Source organism: Pelophylax lessonae (genome assembly GCF_965119305.1).
Source record: "Pelophylax lessonae genome assembly, chromosome: 10".
NCBI classification, from domain to species: Eukaryota; Metazoa; Chordata; class Amphibia; order Anura; family Ranidae; genus Pelophylax; species Pelophylax lessonae.
The window spans coordinates 173,538,397-173,564,902 of NC_138777.1; the positions used below are offsets into that span (position 1 = coordinate 173,538,397).

A 26,506-nucleotide genomic window follows, 5' to 3' on the forward strand; every position below is an offset into this window, starting at 1 on the left:
GGTTTGCAAGATAACTAAATTACATCACAGGTGATCTCATTTGCTTCTCAGTGATTGCAGTATTCTAGTCTGCATCCCCCAAGGTAATACTTAAAATCTGGCCTGTTAGTGGGTCCCGAGGACCGGATTTGAGAACCACTGGTCTAGAAAACTGAAATTGAAAATAGTTGACGCTCACAAAGCTGAAGAAGGCTAAAAGAAGATTGCAAAGCGTTTTCAGATGTCAATATCCTCTGTTCTGAATGTAATTAAGAAATGGCAGTCATCAGGAACAGTGGAAGTTAAAGCAAGATCTGGAAGATGAAGAAAATATCAGACAGAACAGCTCACAGGATTGTGAGAAAAACAATTCAAAACCTACGTTTGACTGCACGATCCCTCCAGAAAGATCTGGCAGACACTGGAGTTGTGGTACACTATTCCACTATAAAGAGATACTTGTACAAATATGGTCTTCATGGAAGAGTCATCAGAAGAAAACCTCTTCTACGTCCTCACCACAAAAATCAGCGTTTGAACTTTGCAAATAGAACATATAGACAAGCCTGATGCATTTTGGAAACAAGTTCTGTGGACCGATGAGGTTAAAATTGAACTTTTTGGCTGGAATGAGCAAAGGTACGTTTGGAGAAGGGGCACAGAATTTAATGAAAAGAACCTCTGTCAAGCATGGGGGTGGATCAATCATGCTTTGGGGTTGTATTGCAGCCAGTGGCACAGGGAACATCTCATAAGTAGAAGGAAAAATGGATTCAATAAAATTTCAGCAAATTTTGGATGGTAACTTGATGCCATCTGTGAAAAAGCTGAAGTTAAAGAGAGGATGGCTTCTACAAATGGATAATGATCCTAAACACACCTCGAAATCTACGGGGGATTACATCAAGAGGCGTAAACTGAAGGTTTTGCCATGGCCTTCACAATCTCCTGATCTCAACATAATTGAAAATCTATGGATAGACCTTAAAAGAGAAGTGCGTGACAGACAGCCCAGAAATCTCAAAGAACTGGAAGACTTTTGTAAGGAAGAATGGGCAAAGATACCTCAAACAAGAATTGAAAGGCTCTTGGCTGGCTACAAAAAGCATTTACAAGCTGTGATACTTGCCAAAGGGGGCAGTACAAGATATTAACTCTGCAGGGTGCCCAAACTTTTGCAGACGCCATTTTTTGTTTTCTGTAATTTTGAAAGTGTAAATGATGGAAATAAAATCTAACTTTTGTTGACATATTAGAAGAATGTCTAATCTGTAATTTGATGCCTTTTGGAGATTTTTCCATCTTTCCTTGGCTTCTTTATGCACATTAATACAAATTTTTACCTGGGGTGCCCAAACTTTCGATCCCCACTGTGTGTATATGTATGTGTGTGTGTGTATATATATATATATATATATATATATATATATATATATATATATATATATATATATATATATATATATATATATATATATATATATATATATATATATATATATATATTATAATATAATATAATATAATATCATTTTTTTTCTGCCAGTTCCAGTGGTTTATTGCTAGAACCACCCAGCAGCTTAGCAACCAACCACATGCTTGCTCCACCCCAGTCAAGAGGAGGAAGAGGAAACCGAGTCTGGACCTGCTGCCAGTGCTCTGCCATCTTCTTCTTCTTTTTTTTTTTTTTTTTACATGTAGCGGATTACTGCACTACTGCCTGAGCATGTCCTCTGAACTTGCCTGGCCTGCCCTCTAAAGCATGACCTCAGAACTCTAAAGCCCACCTGAGCCATCCCACAGTGCCCTACAGCCTGCATAGAGATGTAAAAGGGGACTGGAGTGCAACTGGGGACCCTAAGGAAAGGGTGGAGTGAGGAGGACACTGATATAAGAGGAAACTCTACAGACTCTGATGTAAAGGGGGGGGAGTCTGATATAAGGGGGCCTAGGGTCATCAGTGCCACCCCCCCCCCCTCCTCACATCATAGTTCCTAGCCTTACACCTTAAATCAGGGTTCCCAGAGCCTCCCTTACATCATAGTTCGCAGAGTTCCTCCTTACAGTATAAGGGGATATTCTGCAGACTCTGATATAAAGGTTCGTTCAGAAAAGTTCTGAGTTCTGTCCTCTGTGCAGAGCTGCTGTCTGCTGCGTGTCCATCCACCTTGGAGCTATGTGCAGGCAGCCCATAGAAATGGATGCAGATGCAATGGCTGCATTTGGATCTGTACAACCATTCCTGCCTACATGTCAAATTTTGACATGCAGTTATGTACATGCAACCTTCTATAGGCTGTCTGCACGCAACTCCAAGGTCGATGGACAAGCAGTGGATCAACATGGAGGATGGGTCTAAATGAGCCATAAAGGGGGAACTCTGTGGACACAGGTGTATGGAGGGAATCTGGGCATCCTGATGTATAGCGTAATGATGGGAAGTTTGATGTAAGGGGGACTCTGATGTAAGCAAAGGGTTCATCCTGGCCCCTGCACTCTATATCATGCTGGACATTTCATAGTCCTTGTCGAGGTGTTTTGTCTCAACAGTTGTTGGTTTTAAGGTAGGCTCATTCAGACAAAATATCCTTTTTGTGTACATAAAAGCATATGTAAAAGAAACTTTTATTTAAAAAAAAAAAACTATTTGTGTCTATGAGGCTGTCAGTTGTGGTACAGTAATTAAGAAGTATTTTGTGGGTACAAGGACTGTGGTATACGTGTGCAGTGTATACAGCGACTAGGCATAAATTTTGTCTAAAGATCCTCCTTTAGGCCCCTTTACTTTTAGCTAAAATGTGACCTTGCAATGCTGTTTGCCGCACAACTTAATTTTCTTTATCCCAGCCTGCCCCAGATCCTTCAAAATCTTAGTCATGCTCACATTTTGTCACTCTAGTTTGAGTTTTCTTTCGATTCTTTTGATTTTTCTTAGTTTTATAATAGGAATCTTAGTCATATTTCAGGATGTCAGTGTTCTGTCAGTAAATTTTCTATGTTTTGTCAGTAAAAAAAGTCATTGGGGGGGGGGGGGGGGGGGGGTTGGCAACACTGCTTGTGGTTCTATGAGAATTTGGGCCAGTGATTGCCAGTGCATCTCTCTACCAGGAACTGGGCCAAGAGCTGCAATTGAAGATTTCTATTCAGAGGAGTCGAATCTAAAGCTAGTTCATGCCTATAATGATACTTAGCAGTTTTTAACAATGCAATTAGGAGTTATGCTGGTCTTTGTGTCAGTAATTTATTCCTCATCTATCCATATTAGACAGCTGGCCATCCGGCTATATTTTATTGCAGTCTGCTTCTTAGTAGTTAATTATCATTTTATGAGAGTTTTCCTTTTTTCCCCTCTGTGTGGAGCCACCATCACATACAGATAGGAAAGGGAACAAAATAGACGACTTTGTTTCCTACGTCCAGTGCTAGTGCTGTTTTTTTCTTTGTTCCTATCTGGTATGTGTGCTCTTTGTCTTTTACGTGCCCCCCGTAGACATGCATTGCTGGATGAGTATGAAACTGGTTTAGAAGATATTCAATCTGGCTGTGAGCACTTCCATCAGGACCAAACGCCTCCCTGCATGTTGGAAAATTTTAGCCAACAGATAATAATACCACTTTTTTGACCTCATGGGTTTTGCTCTTCTACAGTATGCATTGTCGGCCATGAGGCCTAGAAGGCCCTGCTCTCCACTTTTAACCTTAGGTGGCCAAATCAATTTTTTTTTTGTCTTGGTTTATTTATTTTTTGTTTACTGCTGTGCATTGTGTTTGAATGTTTATGTAAAAAAAAAAAAAAACTGCAGCACACATGCTGACCAGAACGCAGGCATTATATACACACCATAACGTATGCCTGCTGGTATGAGTGACCTGTTGGTATGCAGTGTACCAACAAATGTAATGTGCATTGTCACAATGTGCATATGTGTATGGTATTTATGTGTAAGGGGAGGGGGTGTGAAGAGACAGTACACATGACATGTTAAAGTGGTTGTTTTATCTTAAAGCATTCTATGCATTAAAGGAGTTGTAAAGTCTCATGGTTTTTCACCTTGATGCATTAAGGTGAAAAACCTTTTTCTGCTTCAGTTGCCCCCCAGACCCCCCCCCCCTTTTTTTTTTTTTCCTTATGTGAACCCAATCATTCCAGTGGCTCCAGCCGCTGTCTCAGGTCCTTAATGAAATAGATTGATAGCAGCAGGAGCAATTTGCTCCCACTGTTGATCAAATTGGGGGGGGGGGGTATGCAGAGTACTTCTGTCTGTGTCAATGAAGGCAGCAGCGGGATTTGTGAGCACACCCACGCGAGTGCCCCATGGAAAGCCGGCTCTCCGAGGCAGCACATGATGAAGAGGAGGAGCCAGGAGCGATGTCGGGACACCCAGAAGAGGACAGGGGCTGCTCTGTGCAAATTCCTTGCACAGAGCAAGTAAGTATAATAGGTTTATTTAAAAAAACGAAACTTTACAATAACTTATCACAAGATAAACCTTCTGTGTGCCCCCATCAGCCCCACCTAATACTTAACTGAACCCATCTTGATCCAGCGATGTCCATGAGTGCCTCGGCCGTCCCTACTGATTGGCTGAGACACAGCAGCGGTGCCATTGTCTCACACTGCTGTCAATCAGTCAGCCAATGAGGGGAGAGGTGGCAGGGCCGAACCACGGCTCCATGTCTGAATGAACTCGGGGAGCTGTGACTCTACTCTGGTGCCCCCAAAGCAAGCTGCTTGCTGTGGGGGCACTCAAAAAGAGGGAGGGGCCAGGAGCACCAAAGAGGGACCCGAGAAGAGGAGGATATGGGCTGTTCTGTGCAAAACCACTGCACAGAGCAGGTAAGTATAACATGTTTGTTAATTTTATAGAAAAAAAAACAAGACTTTACCATCACTTTAACTATCCCCTCATTGTTGAATGAACAGCATTGTGTTCAGCACTGAGCACTCCGGTGTTCATTCATGAAAACGAAAGGGTTTGTAAACATGAGAAATTTTTTATCGATTTTCTCCCTGGTCGCCATCCTGAACAGATCCATTCCTCTATTATATATGCCCCCCACGGTATGATCCCCTCCACAACCCGTTGGCTCTACAGGGAGTGTTTCATTGTTTGCGGACATATTTCCTGTATAGTAGACCATAGACATCAGATGATGTACTCCTCTCATCTGACTGCAATTTACAGTATAAAGGGCAAGGCCTAATAGACACTGATCCTTCAGTAGGGAAGGAGTTCTGCCAGCATCCCGGAGAAGACTCGATTCGAGAACAATGATACCCCAAATAGGACTTTGAGGGCAGACTAGAAGAGTAATAAAACGGTGTAACAGAGGTGTATAGTAAAACATTACAAAAACTTTGTTTAACAATCATAAAACATGACCTCTGTTACACTGCTTTACTACTTTTCTAGTCTGCCCTCAAAGTCCCATTTGGGGTATCATTGTTCTCTATTCAACTGCAATTTACAGTGGGTTGCTATCATAAGATTGTTTGGGATCTAGGGCACAAAGTCAAGTATTTATGAACAAACATTTAAGTTCCAATTCCTGGGATTCTTTAGATAAATGAGTTATTGTGAACCTTTATCAATGTGGGTGATTTGCTGCAAGTATATTTGAAATACTGTAATGAAGATGGATAGGTCTGGTTGACAGGAGCCCCTATAAACAGGTAATGGATTGGTTGATACCAACTGGACTTGGTTATTTATCACATTGCTTTGCAGCAGAATTTTCAGAACCACATTGATTACAAGAAAATTCTAGTATTCCTGCATTATCATTTAATGGATTTATCTGCATCCTTTGGCGCTGTCTGTACTTGTTCTGCCCCATTATGATATATGCTCCTTTTTGTCTTATGCTGATTTTGGTACTGGTTAATTATTTCCTTCCTAAAGCTCTGCAGCTAGCTCCTCATCCATTTTTATCAGCAGGTAGTAGGTGCTACATGCCGCTGTACCATTGTCTATCATTTTCATATATTTTCTGTTCCCCATCCCTTCTTTTGATGTATAAACTAGCTATGTGACTTCTGGCTGATTTGAATGGATAGAGAACCTCAACCCTATAAAAGCTATGCTAAGTATAATCGGTTGTTAAACACTTAAACATTTTAGGACTCTTGCATATGGCTGTACTTCAGGTGTGCAGCCATACATACCTAAATACGCTGCTTGTTGTTGTGCCTTGGGGTCACAGTTGCAGCAAATCTTTGTTCTAGTTTGAAAAACAAAAAAAGCCTGTGTGCGCATGCAGGTGGTCACACACACACAGCTGCACACAGCTTTTTCTCTGATGCATCTTAATGGGTGACAATACACTGCAGCTATGGCTCCTGGGCACCACAACACCTAGTGTATATTACTCTGTTGTATGCCTAATGTTTGATCATGTGCAAGAGCCCTAAAAAAAATATTTGAAATACTGGATATTAATTTTTTGATTTACCTTGTTAAAAAAAAACAATATATATAGTAAAAAAAATTAGATCATATTATATTTCTGTCTTCTACGTGTATTACCTTGTCCCATGTTGCTATGTGCTTTCTAACCCTTGCTATGAGGTCTAAACTGCACCCCCACCCCTCTTGTCACAGCTGATGTGACAACAGCTAGGAAGGAGATGGCTGCTTCATAAGGGCAGCTCATCTCATCCTGAGCACTTTTTTGAGACAAGCAGTGGCAGCAGGAATGCCCCAGTATGTCCCCTCTCATTCTGCATTCCTCCAATCGCTGCTTGCCTCAGGAAATTGCTCAGAGCCAAGACAGGTTGCAGTTATGATGCAGCCATCTCCTTTCCAACTGTTGTCTGATTGAAAGTGGCAGGAGGGGAGGGGAGGGGTGCTATGATGTGTATAAAGCTTTTAGGAACTCAGTCTTCTAAACCTGTTCTCGTTTTATCTTTTTTAGATAGTATGATCAGAGTGGGCTCCGATTACCAAGCACAACTTCCAGAGTATAACCCAGGTATGTCCAGGTTTGGGCTATGTGTGTTTTCTTTTTTTCCCTTATAAGAGGTGCACCAAAACTGTACCAAAATGTTTGCCGTTTACTGGGCCAGTGTATCACTATATTTTAACATTTTACATAAAAGTGGTACAATTTTTCAACCAGCATGAAGTGCCCTGTAACCTGAAATACAATTTTGATTGTCTTACATTGTAATGTCATTTTATATTGGCACCTATTATTCCATTTGTACAAAATCTGTGGGTGCCCCCCTGACAGCTTGTTACACAAGCAATAATGGCTTTCTGATAGGAAACCCTAGCATTACCTGGCCACTTACTACTTAAGTCTAGTTGCCTAGCTCAAAGGTTTTCAGCCAGTGGGGCGCTTTTATCTCAGGGGGTATTTTTAACTAGCAAAATGAATTCAAATTCTACATTAAAGTGTATTTAAAGGCTTTTTTTTACATTTTGTTTAGATCTGGGAGAAGGATTAGACCCTTTGGGGGAAGATTTACTAAAACTGGAACACTCGGGATCTGGTGCCACTGTGCATGGTAGCCAATCAGCTTCTAACTTCAGCTTATTCAATTAAGCTTTGACAATAAAACTTGGAAAGTGATTGGTTTCTATGCAGATCTGCTCCAGTTTTAACAAACCCCTGCTCCTCACCCCCTTTGTCAAGTAATAATTGACGTATCCTTATTTGAGCGGGTCATTCCTGTATTTGTCTTGGTCACCACTGACACACACTTGGGGCAATTTTTTTTTTTTTTTTTAGTTGTCAGAGCAATAAATGAAGGAAAATCCTCCAAAGGGGACACCTGTTCTATGTCATCTCCCTTTTAGGAAATCCATTTACTCACTTGAGATTTCCTCTCATCTCTTGTTTCTAGACCGTAGGAGAATGGAAATCTTTCCAGCTGGACACTGACAGCAAAAAAAAAAACTTGATAGAGGTTTTAACTCTTCCCTAATCTTAAAAAAAAAAAAAAAAAAAGTTTTGGCTTTATGTACACATTAAGTATTTTTAGCTATTTTAGAGCCCAAGAGGTGGTTTGGAAAATATTTTGTACACAGTTAAGTGGTACTTCTGACCGAATGTTACCTGTCGAGAGGAATTTTAGACGCTGGCCCACAATAAGGGTACTTGGCAAACTGGCTCTTTTAAAGGGTATGCATTTTAATAAAGTTTGGGAAATACTGAGTTAGCAGACAGATGGTGTTTCTTCATCTAATTATTGCCAGAGACAAATTTACACAGATTATTTAGCTATTCTCCGCAAAGAACTCTGCTTGGGAATGCAAAAATTGAGGGTAGCCTTAATCCTTTTACCCACTGTCTACAGGCGGTAAATATAAAATATTGATAGGCAATAAATACAATTATTTTTTTAATTTCAAATATTAAAGAAAAAACAATCGATCCCTTTGTTAAATAAGGAGTGAAAAGGATGCACTAACTCAGCAAAATGGCAGCACCTAGAACTCCCTAAACTATGGGAGAAATAATAAAGTGAAAAAGTGTATACTACTGCGCACAAAAAATGTGTAAATATACAATTTAAATAATCATAAAAGATATAAACAATGAAACAAGATGCTCGTGATAAAAATCATGACAATATATCCATGTACCATCACAAGTGCATAGTTGCCAATATTTGAAAAAAATTTCCAGGGACACTTTGCAGCACAGCTATCAATTACTTACCACATTCACTTCCCTGGAGCTCTGCCCACTCTGCATAATTAATATTTGCCTACTTTATATAGAGAGAATTTCAGGTAATTAAAAAGGGAATTTCAAACTTAAGACCAAAGTAGCAGAGTTGGAATAATTCTCCCATTCAGCTGCACTACTTCTGCGTAACATTTACTTGCAGCCCGATTAACAGGCGCTTCCAGGGACAATGTAAATTACCCGGGACAGGCTCCTATTTGCTGTGACTGTCCCTGCAAAAACAGGACAGTTGGCAAGTGTAGAAAATAAAGTGCATAGTGCCTTAAAGTGCACAAATGTAAAGTCTCTGTGACATTTTTATTTAAAATATTAAAGAAAACCCTATCTATCCCTTTGTTATATTTTTATGTGTTTACTACTGATGTTCCGTGTTATAGATTGTGAATTATTGGTTCATTTAGTAAACCTGTTTAAACATATTGGAGACCCTGGGTATCTGTAACTGAACCATGCACTGACCTTAACCATAGAATGCAAAGTTGGTCTACTACGCTCATGTTGGTTCTCTCTTAAATTTTAACAGGCAAGGCGCCACCACCTGATGAAGATGAGGAAATGCAGAATATGTTAGTTTGGTCGCCAAGCCATATAATACCAGATACAAAATGTAAGTTTGTGCCTGTTCTAAAGTAGAAAAAAAAAATAAGGAATACACTGTTTTCCCTACATATTTGCTCAAAAGTATAACAGATGCACACTAGTACTATGCCTTTCAACCATTATTAAAGAATGTCTTTGTCTTCAAAGTGACTTAACAATAGCACTAACATCACTGCAAAATTCTTAATGACCCATTGGTAGCTCAGAGCATGGTTACATACTATGCCATTACAGTCCTGCCTCTGGCCATGTCATGCAGCATGATGCTGCCAAGTCTGACAAAATTTTGTTGAACTCAAATAAGAGGGAATAACTCCAGCAATCATCATCTAGTATAACAAGATGAGGATATTGTGAGTACAATATTCTTGTCTTTGCATGTTCATTTCACCAGATTACTATTATGTTTTATGTTTTTAGGTTTGATTTACTAAAGGCACAAAGACTATTCACTTTACAAGGGAATTTTCACTTTTCGTAAGAATTTCTCTAGAGCTTAGTAATAAAGGTGAAGCTTTGCTAACTTCCATCATCCAATCGTAAGGCAAAAAATTCTTTTTTTTTTTCTTTTCCTTGCAAAGTGAAATTTCCCCACATTTACTAAGCTCTGAGAGGGGCGCCCCCAGGCAGGGCCAGGACAAAGGGGGCTTTCCGTGGTTGTAGGAAAGAAATTTGCAGTGTGTATGGCCTGCCAAAGCAAACTTTCAGCTACACTTCCAGAGTATGGATGGGTTAAAGGTTCCTAGGCTGTTTAGGAATTCATTTGTCCATAGTTACAGATCTATGCAGAGACCTAAACTCTGTTGATAACTATTCTAGTAAGAATCAATGACAGGTTTACTTTAAAATCATTGTTGGAGGAGCTAGCATTGAAGTGTCCTTAAAATCGAAGAGAGAAGGATTTACCAAACCATACATATCACAAATATCCCGTTGCATAGTGGAAATAAATGAAAGCTCCCTTTTTGAATGATTGCTTGTTTAACCACAAGCCCCGAATTTTACCCCCTTCCTGACCAGGGCTTTTTTTGCGATTCCGCACTGCGTGAATTTAACGGACAATTGCGCGGTCGTGCGACGCTGTACCTAACTCAATTTGACGTCCTTTTTTTCCCACAAACAGAGCTTTCTTTTGGTGGTATTTGATCACCTGTGTGATTTTTAATTTTTGCGCTATAAACAAAAAAAGAGCGTCAATTTTGCAAAAATAACAATATTTTTCACATTTTTTTTTATATGAAATTCCCCAAAAAAATGTAAAAATCAAAATGTTTTTTTTAAATTTTTGGCCAATTTTTTCTGCTACATATGTTTGGTAAAAAAATCGCAAAAAGCGTATTTTGATTGGTTTGCGCAAAAGTTATTGCGTTTACTAACTAAGGGAAAGATTTCTGTCATTTTTGGTGTTTTTTTTTTTAACGCGTAATGGCGGCGGTCTGCAATTTTTTTTTTTTTTTTTTTTGCGGTACTGCGACATTGCGGCGGACAGATCGGACCCTTGACTGACATTTTTGACACTTTTGGGGTTACCAGTGACATTACTGCAGTAATCAGTGCTATACATATGCACTGTTACTGCAAAATGACCCTGGCAGGAAAGGGGTTAACTTTATTGGGGAAGGAGGGGTTAAGTGTGTCCCTAGGAGCGTGCTTCTTACTGTGATTGGACATGGCTACTGGTGTAGGAACAGTGATCAACGGTCCTACATAGTAGAACCGTATGATCACCATTCCTACACAGGGGAGAATGACAGGCGGCTTGTTTACATCAGCCGCCTGCCTTTCTCCCTTCACGGCGGACAATCGCGAGTGACCGGCGGACATCGGGTCCGCCGGTCACACGCACGGACTTCCCAGGGAACGAGCCGGGGCGAGCGCGCCTCCGCGGGCACTCGCCCGCTATTGGCTCACAAGCAAGTGACAGGCTAGTGACGTACCGGTACGTCACTTTGCCTGGCTGGGGCTGACCGCCGCAGTATATGTACTTGCGGCGGTCGGCAACCGGTTAAGCTCTTCTGCACATATTTAAATCCTAAAAGTGAGCACAGCTACATTTCACTTTTTCACACTTTACTATATATGAAAACTAAGGAGTCCCATGATATTATTTCCATGTATTAGGAAACCGTAAATTTCAAGTAAATCAAATGAATGGCACACAGAAACAAAATCAAGATCTTTATCTCTATATACAGTAAATGTTAAAATTACAGTTTAAAGATATCATGCATTGGTTAACACCCTAAAGAGGCTACATGAAGACCCAATAAGTACAAATAAACAAAACGATATAATATAAGGTCAAACCTAAACCCTTTCAAATTGTATGCAATCAGGCAGGCCCTTTGCACTGCATAGTTGAAGGTAAATCTAAAGGAAATTCAACAAGAAAATTGTATAATGTGTAGCCATCTTTTGTCTTTAGCTTTTATGACTGTTGGCATCAATCTCAGCTTCTCTCTTGTAGCATGTCTCTAGTCTGTTGCTATGTCAGCCGTGTGAAAGCTTTCTGTTACATTGCATTCACCTGATATGATCTGCAACCTTTAGGCCTCCCATATCAAGAAAGTTAACCAGCCCTGATATAGAGACTTACTGACTTGTAGTAGTAACAGTCCATATTATACAATAGATGATATGCTACTCCTATAACAGCAGCATTAGGCCGTGTTCTGTATACACACTTACATTTTCTTCTTCTGCATTGTAGTGGATGAGTATATCTCAATGGCAAAAGAAAAGCATGGATACAATGAAGAGCAGGTAAGACATGAATAGCTGAAGAGGCTCTTCATAACCCCAATTCACACCTGAGCATTTTGTATCTTAATGCTCCAAGTTCACTAATCACAATCCTATGGTTTTAAATTGTGCCCTTTCACATATGAGGTATCTATAGCTCAATGCCTGAAGCATAAAAAGGAGTTACTTTTGAAGCAGAATGGGTACTTTTTGGCCTCATTGACTCCAATGGGAATGCCAGAAAAACATCTTAAGAAAATATTTTTCAAACCTAAGCATACAGTTCCTCATATTAACTAGATTACCATGGACTAAAACAAAATGCTCATGCCTGAAAAAATGTGCAAAAACACACAAAGAAAAAAGTTCCGAAATCGCATGTAAGCACTGATGCTCAGGTGTGAATGCAGCCGCAGGCTCTATTCACATTTGGGGATTTGAGTTTTGGGCAGAATCGCTGCTGATTTCAAAACGCATGTTTAGGGGCCATTCGTTTTCAATGCCACCTATAGCATGGTGCAGTTTTGCAGTGTTTATCACTGCAATGCGCAAAGCTTGCCGTCCAAAAGAAGCTTCTTCCCATTGTTGGGTGACAAGCTTTGTGCGTTGCGGTTTGCCACGCGATGATCGCAGCAAAACTGCACGCTGGTTTAGGTGCCATTGAAAATGAATGGCACCTGAACGTGCAGTTTGTGATTGCAGTGCAATTTGAGATCTCAAAACACCAAATGTTAATGGATCCCTACGCATTATGACATTCCTGGTAGTCTGTGTTTGTTCATATACTGTAGTTGTGGCCTACACCACCACTGGTACTGGCATTGTATTTCATGACACATTTAGCCTTTCAAACTAAGTAAACCCTTCCATTTAATTTTAAGCAGATCATGAAATACATTCTAAATAGTTGCTTTGGATTTCTATACTTTTTCCACTTTTTAAATAAGCTTTGTTGCGTGTATATATTATCAGTATTTACTGATAAAATGCCAAGTTTTTAAATGTTATACTGTAGTTCACAGTAAAGTTGGCAGGTTGTAGCATAAGTATAATAGATTTTACCCATTCACTCCTCCTGTTATTTTGAACAAAGCTCTTTTGGGTTTGTTAGATCTTGCTTTTTTCTCCTTTCTTTCTACTCGCCAGAGTTATTTATTGTTTCTTCTGGTCCTTGACAGGCTTTAGGTATGCTCTTGTGGCACAAACATGATGTGGAACGGTCCCTAGCTGACCTGGCAAATTTTACTCCTTTCCCTGATGAGTGGGGCATCGAGGACAAAGTCCTTTTTGAACAAGCATTCAGTTTCCATGGAAAATGTTTCCAGCGCATACAGCAAATGGTAATATTGTCTTTTGCTTACATATTTCTCCACAGCTGATACTAATGTTAGGCTGGCTATACACTTATAAAATTTCGGCCGAAACTGGTAGTTTTCGGAAAGATAGTTCGACATTTGTCCCGTCAATGGACTCAACTTTATCATCCATGTTCACAGTAGGCTCGACTAATGTCGATGGACCTGAAGCGAAAACTTTTACCATTTCAGCCAAAGTATATATGTGTATGTTATACTCGAAACAAAAAAAATCCTATGTCTTGTATTGCACATGTCTTTGGAATATATGTGAACAGAAATTCTATATGTTGTTGTTATTGACTAATCATATTCAATCATGGAAGCAGTTTTATTCTATCAGTTAGTGGTTGCTTTTGAGCGACGAATAGTTGTTCGCACTGTAAACAGACGAAATTCTATATGTGTATGACCAGTTTGTTTTTCACTTCTTTACTTTGAAAATTTATCACCTTCCCCCTCCATATGATAATGGGGCAGTCAAGTGTTTTGTGAGCCCTGCTACAAGCATCAAACTTCAGTGTTAAAGGGAATTTTTGGTGGGCATCACTGAAGTTTGTCTTGGGCTTAAAGGCTTCATACAGCTGGACATTTGGTAAAGCATTTGTTTATTGCAGTACCACTTGTGAATTTACATTAAGTCCCCATTCACACTAGCGCGACTTGTCAGGCGACTTGGTCGCCTGACAAGTCGCGGTGGGTCGCCTGCCATTGATTAGCACAGGACCCGTTCTAATAGGAGCGACACAAGTCGCTCCGACTTAGAAAAAGGGTCCTGAACTACTTTGGGGCGACCTGGAGGCGACTTGCATTGACTTCAATTATATGAAGTCCGTGCATGTCGCGCCGAGGTTGCGGTGCACGCTGTGCACCGCGACTTCACAGGTCGCCCCAGCAAGTCGCGTCGCCCCTGTCTGAACGGGGTCTTAGTGGCAACACAGGGAAGCACTGAATCTAAGTAGTGCTTAGACCCTGCATTACTGCATATTTGGCCTCCTATTGTGACAAAGCTGATCTGCAGGTAGGATATAGTGCAATTATGTATTTGTTTGTGAACTGAAGTAAAAAAGTATTTCAAAAGCATGCAATAAAAATCTAAGACATTACTTAATTTTGCCAGTTTTCTCCACTCCTGCGTCACCGAGGCTTTGCAGCATAAACTCTCTTTCTGATGAACATCGTCTCACAATCTTTTAGTGCCCTCAGAAAAAATCATGGCTATGAACAGTAGGCTCTACTTATTTATTCAGTGTCTGCAGCACATGTCGTAGCTCTGGGAAGGTTCATGGAGGAAAAACAGAAGGTGATTCTATGTGCTGTAGTTAGAAGTCTTTATTCATAAAAAGCAGTTTAAAACACAATGTAGTAGATCAAATGAGCATATCAGTCAGCATAATGGGCATCCTGTGGAGTCTTTCGCCTCTAAGGGGAGGTAGAGCTGGCCCGCAGCTATTACACGAGAGGGAGAAGCGAGGAAGCAAGATGGCCGATAGACTTCTGGAACCATGCTGTAGCGCATAGACCAGAGCTGATGTCAAGGGGGTGGTAACTCGTTTCGGATCATGCGCAATTCACTCCTTCGTCAGACCTACGCCCCTGGAGTGAAGAAGTGAATTGTGCATGCACCGGAACACGTTACCGCCCCCTTGGCATCAGCTCCATTCCAGCGTGGTTCCTGAAGTCATTCAGCTTTCTTGCTTCCTCATTTCTCCCTCTCCTGTCATAGCTGCAGGCCAGCTCTCCCTCCCCTTAGAGGCGAAAGACTCCAAAGAATGCACATTTTGCTGACTGACATGCTCATTTGACCTACTACATTGTAAGTGTTTTTAACCACTTTTCTTTAATAAATACTCCTAACTACTGCACTTAGAAGCGCCTTCTGTTTTTCCTCTAGTTTCTACCAGGATTGCTTCCTCTACCTGAAGTGCTGCTGCAAGTCTTTCCTCCTTCCCTTAGCTCTGTTGTTGAAGCTGAGGTGAATATCATCTAGTACAGTTCACTGGAGGACATTTCCTGACTGAAGCACCCTATTCCTCTTTCATAGAGAATGATTGACAGCAGCTCCTGCACAGAGCCTCTGTCATCCAATCCAGTGGTGAGAATAGACGTGTTGTGCATTATATGTAGGCCAATAGCAGTGTCCACAACACATGACCTGGCATAATACTGCCAAGCGTCCGGAGAACTGCTGACATAGAGCTGGATAGTGGTCACCCTGGAACAAGTGATCAGACAAGAAGGAATGGTTAATGACCGTGTATTGCTGCTCCTTCTAATGGATGTGAGAAATACACTACAACATTTTAAACCACACAGCATTGTGCTGAGGAACCTTCTAGCAAATTTGACTAGCTCAGAAAAGAGAACTCCCTAGCACAGCTCCATCCCTCCTTGCATGTCATAGACATCTCCGTTTTGGAGGGTCTACCCTGAGCTGGCTTAACCCCTCTCCCCCTACCTTCACTTTTTTTATGTAGACGCCAGGGGAAGAGTGAAGGGGAATATTATTATAGTGTCACTTGAATGGCCGTTCTGGGGCTGCAGACATCACATCCAAGATGGCCAATCCAGCAGCATTTAATTTTTCTCTATCGTTCATTGACGGATGAAGTCTCTGATCTTCATATCAGTAGGGTTATACTGCCCCCCTACAGGAGTAGGACACTAGGCAGAAAAAAGTTCTGGCTATGCCTATCGACAGTCCCAGGGGGTATACCCTCTCTCCCTGCTATAGGGCGTCAGTTTTAATCTGCCTAGTCAGGAGTAAGGACCTAGTTCCCTGCTGGGATTTCTAGTTTGCTTTTTCTCTGTATTTGTTTCCTGTGAGATCTACAAGCAACTAAGCCGGATCTGGGCGACGGGCTGGATATATAGATCTATTGGTCACCCCAGCCAGCGAGCGCGTGCAGACGCCAGCTCCACGCTAGGTCAACCGCGACATAGTCCCACTGGACAGGGACTGGCCCCGCAAGTTAAACGTCTCGTCAGGTCGCATACGACTGGGTCTAGGCCCGAGTTGCAGCGTTCCTATTGGCCGACAGCCCCCCCACTTCGGAGGAGAGGGTTTCTGTCAGGAGATGGCGCCCACCTGTTCCTGGTATGGTGAGTAAATGTCCCCCCCGCTCTTCCCCTAGGACGGTCGGACCCTCACGATCAGCAATCTGTGAATGAATAATAGAAGTCACATCTTTTACCGTGGCAAGTGTCTTGTAGTTCTTATGAACTAAAAGCACTTATGAGCACCCTCGTAGTTCATTTTCACTTCCTTGAGCTTTGTAACTGTCTGCCTGTTTGGAGGTATGGGCAGGCAAGCTGGAGGAAAGGTCTGCTGGAGCCTTATATTGCACCCACTATGTACTCGTCATAAGTGAAATACTCTGCAGTCTCATTAGAAAAAAAATGCAAATTTTTTTCCTGCAAAAATATGTGCAAATAGTCTAACGTTCTAATAGCCCCCACTTTGTGGTACAATGAGTGATGGGAGTCAAAAAGCAGATACTGGTCTGGGAGGGTAGCTTTCCTAAACTTCAGTGTCCAAGTCGCTTTTTTCCTCGACATGTAACACCATCCAAAAAGGGTCATTTGTTGTTCTTTCCCATGTCAACTTTTGTGCTTACTTGTGGCACCATGTTGTCTAGATTATGGAAATAGAATTTGGTGGTTCCACAGACGTTTAAATCTTTGAACATGTTTCTTAACTAGCATCTACCTTGATACATTTTATGGTCACTGAGTTACCTGTGGGGGATATCTTTCTGATGCTCCATTAAAAATGACAAAGCTGCGTAGACGAGCAACAAAACGTCTTTAACATTACAGAACAAGTCCAGCTCAGGGGGACTGATACTAGGTTTTGCTGTATTCAGTGTATTTACTAATCATAGCAGTAAAGTTTAATTGTAATTGGGGGATGTGTGTGTGTGTGTGTGTGTGTGTGTGTGTGTATATATATATATATATATATATATATATATATATATATATATATATATATATATATATAAATATACAGTGGGTACGGAAAGTATTCAGACCCCCTTAAATTTTTCACTCTGTTATATTGCAGCCATTTGCTAAAATCATTTAAGTTCATTCTTCCTCATGAATGTACACATAGCACCCCATACTGACAGAAAAACACAGAATTGTTGACATTGTTGCAGATTTATTAAAAAAGAAAAACTGAAATATCACATGGTCCTAAGTATTCAGACCCTTTGCTGTGACACTCATATATTTAACTCAGGTGCTTTCCATTTCTTCTGATCATCCTTGAGATGGTTCTACACCTTCATTTGAGTCCAGCTGTGTTTGATTATACTGATTGGACTTGATTAGGAAAGCCACACACCTGTCTATATAAGACCTTCCAGATCACAATGCATGTCAGAGCAAATGAGAATCATGAGGTCAAAGGAACTGCCTGAAGAGCTCAGAGACAGAATTGTGGCAAGGCACAGATCTGGCCAAGGTTACAAAAAGATTTCTGCTGCACTTAAGGTTCCTAAGAGCACAGTGGCCTCCATAATCCTCAAATGGAAGACGTTTGGGACGACCAGAACCCTTCCTAGAGCTGGCCGTCCGGCCAAACTGAGCTATCGGGGGAGAAGAGCCTTGGTGAGAGAGGTAAAGAAGAACCCAAAGATCACTGTGGGTGAGCTCCAGAGATGCAGTCAGGAGATGGGAGAAAGTTGTAGAAAGTCAACCATCACTGCAGCCCTCCACCAGTCGGGGCTTTATGGCAGAGTGGCCCGACGGAAGCCTCTCCTCAGTGTAAGACACATGAAAGCCCGCATGGAGTTTGCTAAAAAACACCTGAAGGACTCCAAGATGGTGATAAATAAGATTCTCTGGTCTGATGAGACCAAAATATAACTTTTTGGCCTTAATTCTAAGCGGTATGTGTGGAGAAAGCCAGGCACTGCTCATCACCTGTCCAATACAGTCCCAACAGTTAAGCATGGTGGTGGCAGCATCATGCTGTGGGGGTGTTTTTCAGCTGCAGGGACAGGACGACTGGTTGCAATCGAGGGAAAGATGAATGCGGCCAAGTACAGGGATATCCTGGACAAAAACCTTCTCCAGAGTGCTCTGGACCTCAGACTGGGCCGAAGGTTTACCTTCCAACAAGACAATGACCCTAAGCACACAGCTAAAATAACGAAGGAGTGGCTTCACAACAACTCCGTGACTGTTCTTGAATGGCCCAGCCAGAGCCCTGACTTAAACCCAATTGAGCATCTCTGGAGAGACCTAAAAATGGCTGTCCACCAACGTTTACCATCCAACCTGACAGAACTGGAGAGGATCTGCAAGGAGGAATGGCAGAGGATCCCCAAATCCAGGTGTGAAAGACTTGTTGCATCTTTCCCAAAAAGACTCCTGGCTGTATTAGATCAAAAGGGGGCTTCTACTAAATACTGAGCAAAGGGTCTGAATACTTAGGACCATGTGATATTTCAGTTTTTCTTTTTTAATAAATCTGCAACAATGTCAACAATTCTGTGTTTTTCTGTCAGTATGGGGTGCTGTGTGTACATTCATGAGGAAGAAGAATGAACTTAAATGATTTTAGCAAATGGCTGCAATATAACAAAGAGTGAAAAATTTAAGGGGGTCTGAATACTTTCCGTACCCACTGTGTGTGTGTATATGTATGTATATATATATTATGCATGGCAAAATAGAGACCCTCTCACGCCGACAAAGTTACCATCTACCAATTTGCTCCCCAGCTTCCAGAGAAACCAATTACTAGCCTGGTGAAACATTATTATTCCTGGAAGAAGTCACGAAGCAAAACAAGTGTGATGGACAGGCAAGCTCGGCGACTGCAAAGCAAAAAGGAAAATGGGTGAGAAGAATGACTTGTGGGGAGAATAGACATTAGAAAAGGAAATAGATGGGAAACTGCCTGATGTAATAAAGTAGGAAATCATCTGGCAGAATATTTAGAAGAATAACCTGCATGGTTTGGGGTTGTCAATGCATGTGAATATTTTAATGAGTCCAACTCTTTTATGCTTGTAGTCTTGAAGATGTAGATGAACAGCCCAAGATAAGTGAGGCAGAGCCAGATTCTAATGACCCCAAGAAAGAGGTGAGATTGCATTTAGCAGGTGCAGTATTTCTAATTCATTTTTTTTTTACCTTTACCCAGTTTTGTGTATATTTAAAGTGATATTAAATTTTTTTTTTTTTTTTAATAAACCTATCATTCCTCTTATTCTTGGGTCCCTTACCGTCGCTCTTGGCTCCTCCCTCCTGTCGAGTGCACCCAGAGCAAACAGCTTGCTATGGAGACACAAAAGCAGGCTCGTTAACGAGCCGCAGCTCTGCGTGTCCATTCACACACACAGGACTGCGGCTCAGCCCCACCCCCTCTGTTCCCTTATTGGCTCAATGGCTGTGGCTCCCGTTGCTATCTCAGCCAATGTGGAGAGAGAGTCCCTGGAGAGCTGAGACTCTTATACACATATATCTGGAGGAAGATCGGGCTCAGGTAAATATTAAGGGGGCTGGGGAGGCTGCTGCACAGAGGAGGTTTTTACTTTCATGTATAGAATGCATGAAAGTTAAAAAAAAAAAAAAAAAAAAAAAAAAAAAAAAACCTTAAGCCTTTACAACCACTTTAATGTAAAAAAAAAAAACCACTGTGGCTGTTTTTTAGCACTTGAGGAGCAATTGTGTTTTTATAAATTTCTTGGCGTACTGAAATTAAGCATTTATCCCTGTACTTTGTATACACCACACTGGGGATCACTGACAGCTGATATCCTGGTCTGCAAGCGTGAGCCAATCAGAGTGGCTCCTTTTGGAGTATTTCTTTAAGCATAGGTTCCATATTCACAAACAAAAAGGTAAACTAACACCATACGCCTCCTCAGCCTGGTCCTCCCTGCACTTACCTCCATGAATGATTTTGATTTGTTTTCACTGTACATGCAGCCGGTGCAGAGGCCCAGGGATGTGAAAGTCGCGGTTGTCTTTACCTTCTTTCTTTAGGGGCACCAGGAGGGATCAGTGATTTCTGATTGGTCAAAGCAGTCATATGAATCATTCTGTTCTGTCCCAGAAGAAGATTGAGGTTTTCAAATACCTGCATTGGCTGCATGGGCAGTGAAAGCTAAAGATCCACTGAATAAGTGAAGTGTGGACCGTGGTGAGGGGGTAGGAGGGTTTACAGTGTTTATTTCCATTTTTTGTGAAAAGGTTAACTTGCACTTTAACGTACCTCCAAAAAGATAATTGGATCTACAAACAAAAATGTAATTTCTTTATAGTTTATTAAGGGACATGGTAGTAGTTATTCTGGTATGGTTTGGGTTACACTGCCTCCTTCAGGATGAGTTGGACACTGGGAAACAAAAAAGCCATTGGCCAGTCAGTTTGAACCCTTCCCATTACGAGCATGCCTCCATTTTTGCTAGTGTCCTAGGGGGATAGGTTGTCTTTTCTAAGAAAAATTTCCCCCTTTTTATGTTTTCTAGTAGCCTTTTTTTCCTTTCATTCAAGGCTTCATCTTGCGTGCTGCTGAGCTCAGCTCTTTATTTGGCATTCCTGATTGGCAAATCCTCAGCACTGCCTTGGAGGCCGTGCCTAGACCCCATTGGACCAGAGATTGGGGGCTACCCTGGAGTGGGCACTGGGCTCTACCAGTGGCCCTGCACAGTCTTTGGGAGCTGTTAGAGCACCTTTAAAGCACCGAGCTATTGCGCTACCATTGGTGTGCCCAGTCTCACTTGGCCTGTTATTAGTATGCCCCTAGGAGCGGAACAATGAGAGCTTATTGCTGCTTTGATGATCCTGTTTGTCAGTCTCTATGGAAGTGGTTATTGCGCTGAAAATGTATTGCTGGGTAAACAGCTGGAGAATGGCCACAGCTGATCACATGGCACAGATGGGCTGTGATTGGCCCAGTCTGTACCATGTGATCACTGTGAACAATCACAGCTAGCAACACAATTTTACACAATGGATGACTTGAAAGGAAGCCATGCATTGTTTACAACTGTCACGTGACCTGCTGTGATTGGTTACAGTGGTCACATGTTACCGAGAGCGGGCCGGTAAAATGATCAGTTATCGACTGTGTCCGGTAGATGCAACCAGTGACCGATCGCTTGGGCATGATCCGAGAGGATGTCATATGACCTCCACCTGGATCGGCGAGAGGCCCGCCCAGCCATCAATTGACTATAGGCTGGGTGGGAAGTGGTTAACCGCTTGCCGACCGCCCACAGTATATTTACTGCGGCTGTCAGCCCCTCCTGGGCAAAGCGACGTAGTACTACGTCTCTCGCCCAGGAGCCTGCAAGGGGCGAGCATGTGCCACCGGAGGTGCGTTCCCGCCCCCACTCGGTCAGCAACATCCCCGCGCCAGTGATCGGCAGCTCCGATGTCCGCCGCTCACTCGGGATCTCCCGCTGGAGAGGGAAAATCAGGCGGCTGATGTAAACAAAGCCACCTGCCATTTTCCCTGGTGTAACTGCAGAGATCATACGATCCTGCTATGTAGGATCGTATGTCTCTGTGGTTACATCACAAGCCACGCCCCTAGGGACACACTTAACCCCTTGATCACTAATAAAGTTAACCCCTTCCCTGCCAGTGTTTTTTTTACAGTAACAGTGCATATGTATAGCACTGATTACTGTAGTAATGTCGCTGTTACCCCCAAAAGTGTCAAAAATGTTAGGGGTCCGATCTGTCCACCACAATGTCGCAGTCCCGCAAAAAAAATCGCAGATCGCCACCCTTACTAGTTTAAAAAAAACAATAAAAATGACAAATCTTTGACTTAGTTAGTAAACTCTAACTTTTGCACAAACCAATCAAAATACGCTTATTGCGATTTTTTTTTTTTTTTTTTGGGAAATTTCATATAAAAAATGTGAAAAATGTTTTTTCAAAATTGACGCTTTTTTTTGTTTATAGCGCAAAAAATAAAAATCGCACAGGTGATCAAATACCACCAAAAGAAAGCTCTGTGGGGAAAAAAGGACGTCCATTTCATTTGGGTACAGCGTCGCACGACTGCGCAATTGTCCGTTAAAGGACAGTCACGCAGTGCCGAAATGCAAAATAGGCCCTGGTCTTTGAGCAGGAAAATCCTCTGGGGCTTAAGTGGTTAAGGTGTAAAATTTTATGTGTGTGTATGTAAAAAAATATACACACACACATATGTAAGGGTTTCCTTCACTCCCCCACCACTTTGTTTGAACTGTGAGGAGCAGTTGTAAACTACAGTCGTAACTTGTAAAAGAAAGGGGAAGTGCTTGGCGCTGCCAATATATGCGTGATATGAAAAAGGTGCTTCACTCAATAAAGGGAGATATTTAGGTGTACACCTTTTTCATATCACGCATATATTGGCAGCGCCAAGCACTTCCCCTTTCTTTTACATATTTAGTATTATCTCTTGTAGGTTATATTCCGAAGTGGGCTGCAGCCAATTAGATCTCATTTTTCCCTACCACCTCCTTCTTCTCTTATCCTAAGCGTGGATTTCCCTTTGCACTTTATTTACAGTCGTAACTTACACTGTGCCATGCTACAGTACTGGTGCTTGGTACTATAGGAGAAATCTCTGATTTGAAGGTGAATATTGCAGCAAAACCTAGTTTTTGTTCAACTTTTACCCACTTCAGCTTCGGAAGGATTTTACCCCCTTAATAACCAGGCCATTTTTAGCGATACGGCACTGCATTGCTTTAACTGACAATTGTTCGTGCGACGCTGTACCCAAATAAAATTCCTGTCATTTTTTCCCCCACAAATAGAGCTTTCTTTTGGGGGTATTTAAACACCTCTGCGGTTTTTATTTTTTGCGCTACAAAAAAAAAAAAAAAATTTTTTTTCATCAATTTAGGCCGATTATGTATTACGCTACATATTTTTGGTAAAAAAAAAAAATCCTAAGTGACACTTTTTGGGGACCAGTGATACCAATACAGTGATCAGTTAAAAAAAAAATGCACTGTTACTATATAAATTACATCTCCTCCAGGGATGTGGTTAACACTAGGGGTGATCAAGGGGTTCCTAGGGAATGCTTTCTAACTGTGTAAGCACTGGATGTACTAGAGGAAAAGAGATCTGTGTTTCAGCTTGGCTGAAACACAAGATCTCTCTCTTCCTCTGTGATGGAACAGAGATCTGCTTTGTTTACAAAGGTAGACCGCCGTTCTGTCATTCTCCTGCACGATCGCGGGTGGACTGCGGCCATCGCGGCCTCCCAACCCACTGATTTGGCTTCCGCTGTCTCTATTCACAGCGAAGTGGCGCGCACGTGCCCCTAAGAACCCGTGCACAAAAGCACGTACCAGTACGTGATTTTGCACAGCTAGGCCTCCCTGCTGCCGTATATATGTGGTGGGCGGTTTGGAAGTTGGTAACAAACACTTCATTTTTATCTTGCTATTTTTCTGCTTCAATATTTTTATTGAGAATTTTTTTCAAAAATACGGTCCATAACACAGGTGGAACATATCAAAACCTTAAGAGCAGGTATAAGAAGGGGAATCAATATTATACCATCAATTATTTCCGACACAAAGGCATATGCTGTATAAAATAGAAAATCAACATAAAGAAAAGGGGTTCTCATAGAGCAAACAGCAGACCCACTCAGAAAACCCCCTGTCAGGGGAAACATTAGAACCCATATTTGGCTGCCAGCCACCGGCACGCCGGCTTGGGCTGCGAATATACATAATGTGTAACTACAAGTGGAAGCAACACAACTAAATGAAGAAGGGAAAGTGTGAATCCAAAAGAGAAAAGGGGAGGGGGCAAGGGAGAAGGGGAAATTTTTAAAGGCAGAAAAGATAGAGGAAAAACAAAGGGGGGGGGGGGCAAAGGAAGAGAAGGAGGGGTAGAAGAAAGAAACAAAGCAAAATAATTGGTAAGGACTGTCTGAACTCCCACCTCCACATCCCACACTCCTCAGTCCGCTAAAAGTTGGAGATACTTAATCCACGGTTCCCAGACATGGTCAAACTTAGTAGCCGCCTTATCCTGCAAGATACTGACCACATTTTCGTTAAGCATGATCCAAGTCAGTTTATTTTTTAGAATAGCTAGATCTACCACTGGTTTCTTCCATGCGGTCACTATAGCGATTTTTGCCACGAGAAACCTAAAGTGGAATAAAGTTTGAACATGCTTGGGAGCATCGACAACAGCTTAGTTAAGAAGAGTGCCACCCTAGAGTTTTTAACCATATTCACCATTGTCACAGAGTAGATTAAGGAGTGAACTCTAATCCAAAACCGGTGAACTTTGGCACAGGTTCACCATATGTGGAACACCGTACCAGGTTGACCACATCCCTGAAAACACAGAGGAAGCACCCCTGTACATTTTTGAGAGGCGGTCTGGCACCAGAGACCATCTAGAAAGCACCTTATATCCTCCCTCCGCCAGGGCTTTATTCAGGATACCCTTATAAGTACGAGGAGACCACTTCCACCAGTCGTTTAAATCAATCTCCTCTCCTAAGTCCTGTGCCCACACGCCAGCATATAAGGTAATACAAACAGTTTTTTACAGCATCGAGATTCCCCCCCCTCCCCCCCCCCGAAGCATCTGGATTCAAAAGCAGTGCTCGTAGTAATATCAGCTGTTGTAGTTGTAGCTGCAACGAGCGCAAAAAGTGTAGGATCTGCTGCAAACGGAAATGCTCAAATGGAGGCATCTTCAACTGCTACACAGAGTAGGAGACCGGTCAAACTCCTTTATGGTCAAGGAAATTACCTATTCTGTACAGGCCCTTGTCAATTCACCACTGGAATTCCTGTCGACCTAGACCAGGCAGAAACGCCAGATTGTGGAATAGAGGGGCCACTGGACTGTGTGGGCACCAAAGAGGCGCAGCCCTACAGGACAAATGAGCTGCTTAGAAAGAGAGAGAGAAAGGGACACAGGATCGGCGAACACTGTCTAAATGGAATCCACATCAAAAGGTCAATGGGAAGAAGCCTGCATGCCTGCCCCTACTGGGCCACCTGCGCTGCTCTATAGTATGGTTTAAGGTCTGGGCCCCCCAAGCTCATGCAAAGTTTACAGCGTGCATCTGGCCAATTTACGTCCCTCAGGGCCCCAAATAAACCTCAATAACCGGGTTTGAAATTTCTGTAACTCCTGGGATGGGACACGAAAATAATAAAGAATCCCTTGGATCACTACCATTTTGATCAAGGCTATTCTACCTATCCAGGACAGACCATCAGAAGACCATTGTTCTTACTCCTGCAGCAGCGGAGTAAAAAATCGGGGATAATTGGATCAATAGTGTTGCTAGAAGAAGGGGCCAATTTAAAGCCAAGATAGGGAATGGAATTTGATTGCCATGTGAAATTATAATTCCCACCGGAGACTATGTAAGACATCCCCATCTAGGTTCACATTTAGGGCTTCTGACGTCTCCCAATCAACGGCTAAGCCGGAAATATTTCCAAAGCGCCGAAGCAGATCCAGGACCGACGTCAGGGAAGTATGTGGGGAGGACAAAAAGAGGAGGAGATTATCTGCAAACATTGCACATTTTTGTTGTCCCTGTTAATACCTAATATATCTGGATGGGCACGAATTGTGACAGCCAGGGTCTTGATGGCAATCATAAAATGAATAGGGGAGAGAGCACACCCCTGCCTAGTGCCTGACTGGATAGAGATTGGATCAGAAAGGTAACCTTGTAGACGTAAAGTGCCTGCAAAAATGACAGGAACTGAGGGCCAAAGTTCCACTTCAGTACAGGCAGTCCCCGGGTTACAAACATCCAACTTACAAATGACAACAGGAAGAGGGAGGAAATCTACCCCTAGGAAGGGAAATTCACTCCTGTAGTTCTTATGCGGAAAAGGTGTCTCCACTGATTACCAATCCTTGTTTCCACAACAACCCAAAATTTTCAATATCCAAATGTCATAGGGACAGAAAGTAATGTGAAATCTTCTAAAGAGGGGCACAGACAGCAAAACAAATATTACAGGGGTGGTAACCTGTCCCTATGCTATCCAAAAAATGTAAAAATATTTTTTTGGGCTGGAGCTACACTTAAAAAATGTACCTGTTTCGACTTACAAATTCAACTTAAGAACAAACCTATAGACCCTATCTTGTTTGTAACC

General features: G+C 42.0%; 1 protein-coding gene across 1 annotated transcript in view; it reads left to right on the top strand.

The window, feature by feature from the left end:
* RCOR2 (REST corepressor 2) overlaps positions 1–26,506 on the top strand; it is a 98,110-nt gene that overhangs the window by 59,999 nt on the left and 11,605 nt on the right. Inside the window, exons 3-8 of the mRNA XM_082270892.1 lie at positions 6,895–6,951; positions 9,200–9,283; positions 11,987–12,039; positions 13,197–13,358; positions 19,109–19,227; positions 19,404–19,473. Coding sequence (XP_082127018.1) covers positions 6,895–6,951; positions 9,200–9,283; positions 11,987–12,039; positions 13,197–13,358; positions 19,109–19,227; positions 19,404–19,473 — 545 coding nt within the window. The remainder of the gene's footprint in view (positions 1–6,894; positions 6,952–9,199; positions 9,284–11,986; positions 12,040–13,196; positions 13,359–19,108; positions 19,228–19,403; positions 19,474–26,506) is intronic.